Source organism: Anolis carolinensis, chromosome 3 (assembly GCF_035594765.1).
Source record: "Anolis carolinensis isolate JA03-04 chromosome 3, rAnoCar3.1.pri, whole genome shotgun sequence".
Taxonomy (NCBI): Eukaryota; Metazoa; Chordata; class Lepidosauria; order Squamata; family Dactyloidae; genus Anolis; species Anolis carolinensis.
In genome coordinates, this window is record NC_085843.1 from 231,570,935 (window position 1) to 231,583,175 (window position 12,241).

General features: G+C 40.1%; 1 protein-coding gene across 6 annotated transcripts in view; it reads left to right on the forward strand.

Annotated features, from left to right (window-relative positions):
* Window positions 1–12,241, forward strand: part of sema4g (semaphorin 4G) — a 170,870-nt gene that overhangs the window by 120,364 nt on the left and 38,265 nt on the right. For all 6 annotated transcript variants that reach the window (XM_008106541.3, XM_008106547.3, XM_062976328.1 and 3 more), the window contains 3 exons: window positions 6,362–6,510; window positions 9,546–9,608; window positions 9,721–9,819. In XM_008106541.3, the coding sequence (XP_008104748.1) occupies window positions 6,362–6,510; window positions 9,546–9,608; window positions 9,721–9,819 (311 nt within the window). The remainder of the gene's footprint in view (window positions 1–6,361; window positions 6,511–9,545; window positions 9,609–9,720; window positions 9,820–12,241) is intronic.

A 12,241-nucleotide genomic window follows, 5' to 3' on the forward strand; every position in this document is an offset into this window, starting at 1 on the left:
TAAATTAACATCAAAAGAGTGAGAACATTTGATTGTATAGAAAGTAGGAAAACTGAGATTAAAAAGGATCAAAAAGGGAGAGAGAGAAAAACCAAAAACCAAAAACAAAGCTAAAGTTTATATAAAAAATAAAAAAATAAATACATCTGAACAAATGGCGATATAAAAATGCAAAAGTACTTGGCAAAGAAACACACCAAAAAGCAAAAGCAAAAAGCATTAGCACTTGTTGATGATGTCTTTAAGTGGTCTCAGATGGGAACTGTAGGTGACCACTAAGGGTGTTGTGTCATTTTGTGTTTTTCATCTGTCTTGTAATAAATATCTTGTGGGTATTAACCTTGCCTTCTCAATTGGTTGTCATGGCCGGAACTTTTTTTAATAACAGCCTAGTAGTTAGAAATCCGGGAGCAAGCAAATTGCTTCCTTGGTGTGAAAGAGGAGATGCTGAGCAACCAGGAGAGAGCCCTAAGACATGGCAGATCACTGAGCTCTGGTGCCCAGGGCATTCAGCTGGTCAGGAGGGGAAGGAGGGCTGTGAAAGCCCCGAGGGCTTGGAAGTCATAGCCTGACCTCAAACTGTCTTCCCTCTTGCCAGCCCTGGTCTGAACTGGCCCTGTGGTGACTCAGCCTGCAAAGTAGTGGGTGGGGGATATAAATAGCACTTACTAGCAGGGCAGCTGTCTGCCTCCAGCACTTGTGTACCAGCAAGATGATAATTTTTCTCTCTCTCAAGGGAAAGCGAGCCTTTCCTATCTTAGAAAATGGTACTGAGAATAATGTGAACATATATCTGGATGGGACCATAAGCATGCATGCATTTGAAAGAATTTTCCTGCATGTTCTGATGAAGCAACAGACGATCATCATGCCTGCTGTGCTCTGCTTGTTCTTTGCTTGTGGTATAGCTAGTGTAGGGAGGGAGGGAAGATGGCAATGTTAATTTTATAACCAAAACATAGGCATGTTAATTTTATAACCAAAACCTGTCTAAACAAGGTGGTTTTGTTTAAAAAATCATAATCTACTACTGACTGAGGATATTGGTTTGGCACTTCAGGATAGACCAGTTTAGAGTTAAAATTGCCTTAATATATTTTCACTTCCTCCAGTGCTCTTATAGGAATTGAGACTCACATATTCAGTTTCAAAAATATATTTATTCCGTTTGTTGACCATCTCTTTCATTCCCTGCCCACATACTTAGTTAGGCTTCTGAGAGTTCACATTTCTATGGTGTACCTGAAATGGTCCTGGATTTTTTTGGGTTTCTAAGAGGAAGGAAATTCTCTATAACAAGCATTTTTCTGTATAGCATAACATTTCACTATGCACACTCCCTGTAGTCTGTTTTGATTGATTTCAATAGAGTAGCAGCTGGGTATAAGGCTTCAGATGGCCAGAGGAGTGAGAACCAGGCCAAGCCTCAGCATGCAGGCATTAAGAGTGAAGTAGACAGTGATGTGTGTTTGTGAATCTGTGAGAAGTGCCTTACCTCCTGTGGTACCAATGGTTATCGCCTCCTTTGAGTCTAATACATTAAGCCAGTGGTTCTCAACCTGGGGTCCCCAGATGTTTTTGGCCTACAACTCCCAGAAATCCCAGCCAGTTTACCAGCTTTTAAGATTTCTGGGAGTTGAAGGCCAAAAACATCTGGGGACCCCAGGTTGAGATCCACTGCATTAAGCATTGGCCTTTGGGAGTACCATTTAGACTGCAGAACCTTTCTGCCTGATTATCCAGTGTTGACTGTAAAGGTCTATCCAAATACACCCTATACAACACTAACCTGATAACTAGTTTATCACCTTAAAGCTGTTATAGAACTGTATAGATCATGCCCCCTTCTCCCGATTATTTTCTTGGATCTTTGACTGTGTACCTGCAATTGGCCCTCTTGACCCATTGTTTGTTGTCTTAGACTTTGATTTCTGCTGAACTTTGATTGCATATCCATCTCTGGTCTCCTTCTGATCTATCTTTGCTACTTTGGACCTTGATTCCTGCCTGTTTTAAACCACACACCTGCGTTTGGGCTTCATGGGAAATGTCTCAAACTTGACAGCCCAAAGAAGATTGACTTTTACTTGGCTTGATAGTGTTAGTGCGGGGACACACAGTTGTCTTGGGGGCTGTTTCCATCTTGTGAATTTCTTTGGCAGTGAAAGATAGACTTCTTGAGATGGTTGCAATAATAAAGCTATCAAAGGTTTATCATTCTTAACTTACCAATAGACAACAAAAGTAAAAATAGTTTACAGGACCCAGTGAATCTGGGACTGTCTATGGCTGCAGGCCATAGCTAAGCATTAAAGCTTTGGAGGTATGATGAGAGACTCCCTCCTGGATACACAGAAGACTGGGTGACTTGGAAGGTGCTGAAGAGGCTGCACTCTGGCATCATGAGATGCAGAGCCAACCTTAAGAAATGGGGCTACAAAGTGGAGTCCACGACATGCGAGTGTGGAGAAGAGCAAACCACAGACCACCTACTACAATGCAGTCTGAGCCCTGCCACATTCACAATGGAGCACCTTCTTACAGCAACACCAGAGGCACTCCAAGTGGCCAACTCCTGGTCAAAGGACATTTAATATAATGCCAAGTTGTTGCTTTTTTAACTTTGTGTTTTCAAATACATTACAACTTGTAACCTTGGTTTGCTTCAGGACATAAGTCTTAAAAATAGAGAAACCGTTTCGGGTGTAGTCATATTCGCAGTAAAGCAGTTTTTATGGGAATTGTAAGCCCAACTGATAAACCATCAGTGGTGACAAACAACTATGTGGGAGGAAGTTGAAAAACTATTTGTATAAATTATACTGAGGACCAGTAAAGATAACCGTCAGCAACCTGGCCAGAAAAATAACCCATTTTTTGTATGTTAAAAGACTGTAAAAAAAGTAGTGGAACAAAATAAAATCTGGTTTAAGTAATTAGGGAGACTTCAAAATCAAGCCAGGTGAATCTTCATTCTGAACACTGTATTCTTAATTTCAAATTGTAATCATTAACAGAATGACAAGTGAATAGTGACTATGGTACAACTAACCCCAACAATTTTGCAACCTTGAATAGATTGAGTTACAACTTCATTATGTTCTCCCAGTCCCCTGACTTCTACAACCATTCTATCAGTTTACAATTCAGGGAGATTCCCAAAACAGGGCTCTTTTGAGATACCAGCTCTATTTGGTCCCCACCTCTTCCCTATTTCTATTCCAGCTAGTCCTTAGGAAGAAACTGTATATGTTTTTAACAACTCTTTCCTGCGTTTCTTTTTTCTTCCCATCTTGTGCCTTTTTGGGAGCATATTATTCTGATTTTAAGGATATAGGCAAAACTCTCTTGTTATGTCTTATATAAGCTTTTCTAGAAGGACTGAGGCAAAAAGCTTTAAATAAGTAAATAATAATGATGTTTGCTCAGAACTGTGGAACTCTTGGTTGATGTTAATTAACTGCTCATTTTAATTATTTAGGATTTCAACTTTGTGCTGAAACCAGAAAAGGTATTTAGAAGAGAGTTAGCCCAGTGGAACTTGCATCTGCGTAAATATGCATAGGGTTGGGCATAAACAAATCACTTTGAAATAAAACTGGCATCATAATATTATAGCTAGTTAATTTTCTCTAAATGTTGCTTTAAGATATTAGAATAGGACTCGTGTGTTAATTGATATAATTGATAACCCATTAAAATGTTGCACTGCATACATTCTGATCATTTAGGACTTGCAAAGCCTTTAAAATTATGTTGTTGAAGGCTTTCATGGCCGGAATCACTGGGTTGCTGTGAGTTTTCCGGGCTGTATGGCCATGTTTCAGAAGAATTCTCTCTTGACGTTTCCCCCACATCTATGGCAGGCATCCTCACATGGAGGCAGCAACCAGACTTTGAAGATGCAAGGATATTTAATGCTAATTAAGGTGGCGAATTGCACCATTCACACTTGCCTCAAATGGATAAGAGTTCTTTCTCCTACCCTGGACTTCCCACAGATATATAAACCCCACTTGCCTAGTTTCCAGCAGATCTCACAACCTCCAAGGATGCTTGCAATAGATGTGGGTGAAACGTCAAGAGAGAATGCTTTTGGAACAGCCCAGAAAACTCACAGTAATCCAGGGAGCGGGGTAAGCTCTTGTTGTTAGCCTCAGCAGCAGTTCGAAAACATGCAAATGTGAGTAGATCAATAGGTACCGCTCTGGCGGGAAAATAAGGGTGCTCCATGCTGTTATCCTGGCCACATAACCTTGGAAGTGTCTCAGGACAACGCTGGCTCTTCGGCTTAGAAATGGAGATGAGCACCAACACCCCGAGTCGGACACGACTAGACTTAATATCAGGGGGAAACCTTTACCTTTATCAGTGACCCAAGGGATTTGGGAAACAATGAACATTTTGGTAAACAAGTGGACAGACTGTAGAAAAGTGGATAAACCTGTGTATAAGATTATTCATCTTTCCATTTTAGTTACAAAGGATCAGACAGACAAAAGATTTCTGTTATTTATTTAAACTACTGACAACATTCCTTTAATCAAAGAGCCATTTACAGAAATTAAAGCAACAGGTAACAATTAAACAACAAAATTTAGATGTAATATTTCAAACAAAACATTGTTATTCTATTTTATCCATCACTAGAATGGTATTTGGGATTTCCTTCTTCAGGTGTTAAAATGGCTTGGGTCATATCTGCTGGTATAATTTTGAGTCCAAATAGTGGTGTGATAATTTAAACCTGGATTTTACAGAGCAGCTTTATGGCAGCAAGTAAGGATGAAATAGTCTGGAAACATAACTAGCACGTACATCAGAAGTAGCTCTCATCTGAACCTTGGCTTTCAACGAGGAATATGTGACCTAGTGGCTTGCCAGCATGCTTACTTGTCAGACATTAGAGTTATGATCCACAATTTTGTGGTCCAAACTATGCATTTTGAGATGATCTATGGATATGTTGGGGAAAATTTTGTAAAGTGAGCAAAGTGTCAGTGAAATTTTAGGGTAGCAATTGCACCATGGTCACCATCACCATCATGGTCATCATCGCTAGCAATTTCCCACCCAGACATTCAAAAGATTCACTAGCTGCAGCGTAGCAGAAGGAGAAGGTGCTTCCACTCACAGAAGGGGATGGCACTTTTCCTGATAAGAATTAAGTGCAGTATTACACTGACCTGCAGATAACACTAGTTAACATCATTTTTGATCCTGGATTGTAAATATTATTTTCTAATTGTTTCTATCATAAAAACATGGGAAAATGTTACTAAACTCTAAAAACTGTTTTTGTGGGACATCCTGCAACACATTCCCCAACATATCCATAGATCATCTCAAAATGCATAGTTTGGACCACAAAACGTACCCTTAACTTATACATGCAGTTAACTTATAGGGAAAGGTAAATGTTTCCTCTTGACATTAAGTCCAGTCGTGTCCGACTCGGAGTTGGTGCTCATCTCCATTTCTAAGCCGAAGAGCCAGCATTTTCCATAGACACCTCCAAAGACATTTTCCGTAGACACCTGGCATGACTGGATAGAGCGCTGTTAGCTTCCTGCTGGAGCGGTACCTATTGATCTACTCACATTTGCATGTTTTCGAACTGCTAGGTTGGCAGAAGCTGGGGCTAGCAGCGGGAACTAACCCCCGCTCCCCAGATTCCAACTGCTGACCTTTTGGTCAGCAAGTTTAGTAACTCAGTGGTTTAATCTGCTGTGCCACCGGTGGCTCAGTGGTTAACTTATATAGAAGTATATATGGTGCCTCCCTTCTATTTTAAGAAAAGTGACTACACCAGAAAGAAAATATTTTTTTTTCAAGACAACATATCTAAAGCTGTACATGATATATGAGCTGTTTAACTTTTTTTTGGTAGTGTAATAGTATTACCTTTGGCTTCCCTGTACAATGTATCAGTTCTATTTCTAGTAAAGAAAAAAAAAAGATTCAGCACAATTATTTTTTTACTTATTTTACTAAAGGATGTCTATGATTCATTAAAGGACGTATCTGATTCTGTGGGCACTGGTAATTTGTCACTATTTGCCTGGGCTACTTCAACTTGTCTGATCAAGAAAGAATTCTCTTTGTGAGATAGAAATAAGCATAGCAGTGAATTTTCATTTGTTAGTCTCTCCCTCTGTCCACTTAAAGTTTGTCGATGATTGCCTCATTAGAAGAATAACTAGAACTTCATATGTGTTTAGTCTATCTGACAAGATCGATGGGAGTACAACAGCCCATTATTATATTATTGGTTCATTGCCTTCTGTTCAGCTGTAATTCCAAAGGAACTGGTAGTATCACAAGATGGTGAGGTTTCAAAATTCACTGTTTCTTTCCCCAGATTTGACTTCTGCGAGGCATTTTAGCAGTAATGCTCAGAATTATACCACCCTCTTACTAGAAGACGAGAAAGGAATTCTTTATGTAGGAGCCAGAGGGGCTATATTTTCCTTAAATTCCACCAACATTGCTGATGGCTCCCATCATATAGTAAGTGCAACTTTATCTTACTGGTATATTCACAAACTTATTTCCGTGCAAGTTTCAGTTCCCATATGTAGTTAGAACTACAGACAAATGTATGTATTTTCAAGGAATAGTATTTCAATTTCTTAACACTTCTCAGATAGCATATTGAATGCACATCTGTATACTTTGCACATGTGTTACACACACACACATATATCCCATTTCAAGTAAATAGTATATACTCCCAATTCATTATTTCTTGTATATTTATCTGTGTCAGCACTTGCTTATATTTTTTCACATGGTTTAATAACTTTTCCATTTTTAAAGTAGCAATGCTCAATGTTTTATAATCTATTTACTGCATTATGATTATTTGTAACTTTTCTTAATATGTTTTAAAATTATTGTAATTGTTTTTGTTCCTTTTCATAAGCATTGATCCCTTTCCGCCACATCAGTATACATGTGGCAGATATTGCTTTTATTACATTAGGGGGGCATTCTCAAATCATGCTTGTTTCAAATGTTCAGATCAAAGCACCCATCATTTCCAATCGTCTTGAAGGAAAGTGAAGGGATGTGTTAGGGCAGGACTTCTTAAACCTTTCCACTTGCAACCCCTTTTGCCTGGGACATTTTACATGACTCAGGATATAGAAGTATATAAAATAGGTACAAAAATCAAACATTTACTGATAACAAATCAGTGTTGGAAAGGCTTGCAAAACAGACCAATTTTCCTTTATTATGAAGTACAGTGAAAGCCTATTTTACAGAGTCTACTGTAAACACTGCAAAACAGGTTTGTGCAAATATATAAAACAGCTACTAGGTGATGTTCAGAAAGCTTTTACTATTGCCAAGTTTTTTTGGGATTCCAGCATTAAGCTAACACAGTGGTTCCCAATTTGTGGTCTGTGGACTGCCAGTAGTCCCCAAGAACTAAAATATGGTCAATGGCCTCACTGTTACTACACTGTTGGAATGAAAGCAACAGGTCTAGCTAAACCCTCTTATAGTGCTGAGGCAACTGAGATATCGGGAGGGGAGAGGCTAACTACCCACAAAAGGTGCAACAACAAGCCTCCTGAATGATGCTTCTCCTCCCCCCCCCCCTCCCATGAGCAGAGGTGTTCCATGTGGCAACTGGAAGTGGGGGAGCCTTGGTGTGTTTGTTTTTAGGCCTGTTCCTGGGGTTATTTGGGGTGCTGATTCAGAAAATTCACATTATCTCTATATTATTAAACATGGTTTTCTGTGGGCGAGCAGATGGTGACTACTGGATGGCATATGTTCTGTAGCAGAAACTAGAGCTTTGTAGTGTCACCCAGTTGACCACCGAATCTCACTTACCAGGTAGCAACCACTGTGAACAACAGGGATCTGTTCCCCAGAGGCCCCATCTACACTACCATATAATCCAGTTTCCGGATCCAGATTGTCTGCTTTGAACTGGATTATATAGCACTATAGACTCATATAATCCAGTTCAAAGAAGATAATTTGGATTCAGGAACTGAATCACTGTATGTGGCAGTATAGATCCAGCCTGACTTTTTCAGTGCTGCCTATTAGGGATCTCTAGTGCAACAGTCAGAAATGGGGTCCCCGTTACAATTCTCCCCCACATTAGAAATTGCTCATAGGAAAGGGAATGGAAATGGCATGCTTCCTGATCAACAAGAGAACGGGTCCCCCATAATTCACAGCAGCTACATATTCCCTAAATTAGTGAATATGTAGGAGTCATGAATACAAGCCAGTCATAAATGAATTCCTTCATATTCATTCATAACAGCTTTAATTAACTGCAACCAGTGTAAAGGTAAAGGTTTTCCCCTGATATTAAGACTAGTTGTGTCCGACTCTGGGGGTTGGTGCTCATCTCCATTTCTAAGCCAAAGAGCCAGCATTATCCGTAGACTCCTCCAAGGTCATGTAGCCAACATGACTGCATGGAGCACTGTTACCTTCCCACCGGAGTGGTACCTATTCATCTACTCACATTTGCATGTTTTCGAACTGCTAGGTTGGCAGAACCTGGGGCTAACAGTGGAAGCTCACCCCACTCCCCGGATTCGAACTGCCAACCTATTAGTAAGCAAGTTCAGCAGCTCAGCAGTTTAACCCACTGCCTCACCGGTGGCACACAACCAGTGTAATATACCTAAAAGAGAGCCAGTTCTAGTTTTATAAACAACTCTGGATTTAGACACAGAATCTCTGTCAACTTGCTCATTGTTAATATGGGAGAAAGGGCCAGTCCTATAATACACAATTTCCTTAGAAAAGGTAGAGGTCTCAGGTGCTGCTGTAGCTTCTATTCAGGCTGGATCTACTCTTCCATAGAATCCAATTCAGTGCAGTTATTCTGAAACTGTATCATATGGCAGTGTAGATCCAGCCTATCTCTGGGTTATTGTGTGTTTTCCGGCCTGTATGGCCATGTTCCAGAAGTATTCTCTCCTGACATTTTGCCCACATCTATGGCAGGCATCCTCAGAGGTTGTGCGGTTGTGAGGATGCCTGTCATAGATGTGGGCTAAACGTCAGGAGGAAATACTTCTGGAACATGGCCATACAGCTTGGAAAACACACAGCAACCCTGTGATTCCGGCCATGAAAGCCTTCGACAGCCTTTCTCTCATTTTGGGCTCTTATTGCTGAGTTGCCGCTCCCCCCCCCCCCAAAATCTATTTTCATGCAAAATGAGAGGAACTTTTAGCTAGGCAAAACAAACATACAAAACAGTCTGCTATCCATGAATGCCATTTTTGCTGCCACCGCCGCCTCTTCATTCCTCCACTTCATTCTGCTGCTCCCTTAAGGACTTGTATTTGTGACAGTCAGGTTTTCACTGCAGTCAAGGACCTTTATAGAGCTAACAGACCACAAAACTTTTCAGTGCTGCTACCTCTCCTATGTACTTAGATAATGCCACTTATTCTGAAAAAGGCAAAACACAAACTTGGAATAGCTCTCATGAGCTTCATGGGGTCTGCCTCTTAATGGCATCCTTAGCCACTATTTCCTTTTTTCATTTTGCTTTGCAGATAGATTGGAAGGTCTCTCCTGAGAGGCGGGCAGAATGCTTGAAAAAAGGCAAAAACAACAAGGTATGTGTGTGTCTTCTGTATCTGCACTTAACAACCTTTTTGAATCTATAGGGAACAAACAGGCTATTGTTAGCCATTCCATGCAAATTGCATTCTCTTTTTCTTTCTGCAGACAGAATGTTACAACCATGTCAGGCTTTTGCAGCGACTAAATGCAACGCATCTGTATGCCTGCGGCACATTTGCCTTTCACCCACTCTGCACCTACATTGTGAGTAAAAGAAGTAGGAATTTTTATTGGGGAAGAGGATGGAGTAAGCAAATCGTTGCCTACAATCTCTGCTTGTTTATAGACCACTATTACATCTACATATGGAACTGGTTGAACCTACAGTTTCTCCATAGGCTGGTATCTGTGGGATATAAACACATTCCAAGCTTTGGCTCCTGTATTGGATTTTCCTGCCAAGGAATAGAAAGGTCATGAGGCTGCGAACTCATTTATACTGCTTGCCAACAGGAGGGAAGTCTGAAGGGAAGGTTATCCTTCCCAGTGTTTTGTTCTTGAAGGCTGGCTTTGGATTTTCAAGAAGCAACAGAGTTTGGACAATATTTCACTTCTTTGCAATTTGTAGGCTTTTCTCTCTTGAAGAACCAAAGTTAAAACCTAAGTGTGCCACTATGTGCATCCTTTAAGATTAATATTCAGTATGTAAATGATTTTGGGTCCCATGTTAAGAAGAAAGATGGGAGAGCCCAGGATTCAAATTATTAATCTTCAGTGAGCCACCTTGGATGACCTCAGACAAAGAATTGCTTTCCAGCCTAATGTACCTCATAGGGATGTATGAGGATAAAATGGGTTAATGCTACAGTGTAGTAGTAGTAGTAGTAATAATAATAATAATAATAATAATAATAATAATAATGTTTTATTTGTACCCTGCCACCATCTCCTCGAAGGGACCCGAGGCGGTTCACAGAAGCACTTCAAAGTGCCACATATAAACAACAATATACAGAACACTGAACTCGCTAAAGCAATCGTTTCCAACACTTGATCTGTTGGGGATTGCAGTTGATAGATAGAAACTCTTACATGTGCCCGTGAGCCCAGAGACACTCTGCAGAATGATGGACCACTCACCTTTGCAGAACAAATAACACAGGAACTTTGACTGAATCCAAGAGCTCAACAGAACAATGGTGTTTATAATAGTCCCTCTGTTTGCTTACAGAAGTCAGCAGTTATAGGCAGTTGTTTCTTAGTCCATAGATCTACTTCAGTTAAGATCAGCAGCAAACAAGGCCTCAGAAATAGTCAGGCCTCTCTGAGTACAGAGCCATCTTCTTTTCCAGCCAGTACTAAGTAGACTCACAGACAGAGAGAAACCTGTTTAAACTGGTTCTCCAGCAGCAGGACAGCAATAGTTACAAAACCAATTTCCAGGTCCTTGCAAACTCAGCCAATCAGCTTCATGCATTTGATTTTCCAGCTAACACACATATAGTATCTTTGAAAACCACAACAGGATCTTCATATGTTTTGGACTTCAGCTCCCACAGTTCTTAACAACTGGTAAACTGGCTAGCATTTCTGGGAGTCCAAAACACTTTGAGGACCAAAGGTTGGGAACTACTTCACTAGAGGAAGTGCAGGGAAGCATATGGTCAAATATATGGCTACTAGTAAAGAAATAGTAATATAACAAGCTATATATCTAAATGTTACAGCTGCATAAGAAGCTGTATTGCTATTTGTATGAGTGCCTTTCCAGGAAATTTGAATGGTGGTGAATGGATTGTGCACCTGTTTTACAGTCATGTGGTGTCCATTTTCCCACCGTGTTTGTTTTTCTATTGCAGGGAAATTGTGTTTTCTTTACATTCAAACTGCAGTGACCTTTAGTTGGGAAACTCCCAACTCCACATTTCAGCTGGTGTAACTGTTAAACTAGCTGTGTGATGGCACTTCTAATACATAAGATGTTATTTTCAAAACCGAATGGCGAGGTAGTGGCCATGAAAACACTCTTACATCGAAAAGATGTCCAGTTAACACCAAAGAACCATGCAGAGCAGGAATGGTTTTGTGGCCCTCAGGGTATCAATATTTTGTCCTCATATGTGCTTTATGGGATGTGGAAGCATTTTAACTATGTTCTTATTCTCTTGGGCCATTTTACAACTAGGGAAGGCCTTTTTTAAAAAGTAGGTAATAAAAAGGAAGTGACTGTTCTTGGAATTTCATGATAATAACAAATTTTCAAAGACCTCACCAACTGAAAAGTGCCAGCATTCCCCAGAACAGTGATGTGACAGAGCTGTATATCAAACTGCTATAACTATCCAGTATAGATAAACTACAGACTTAACTCTGCTTAGTCTCCAGATTCATCTAAGAATGCATCTACACAGTAGAATTAATGCAATTTATCATCACTTTAACTGCCATGTCTCAATGCTATGGGAAACCTGAATGTCTAGTTTGTTGATACACCAGCACTTTTTGGCAGAGAAAGGCTAAAGACCTAGTGAAAATACAATCCCATGATTCTATAGCATTGAGCCAATTCACTTAAAGATGTGTCAAACTGCATTCATTTTTCAGTCTAGATGTACCCTCAGATTGGAGAGTGTTCAGGCTGGTTTGGTGGTTTTTGTTATTTTTTAAAGCTGAGAGTGGGATGAGC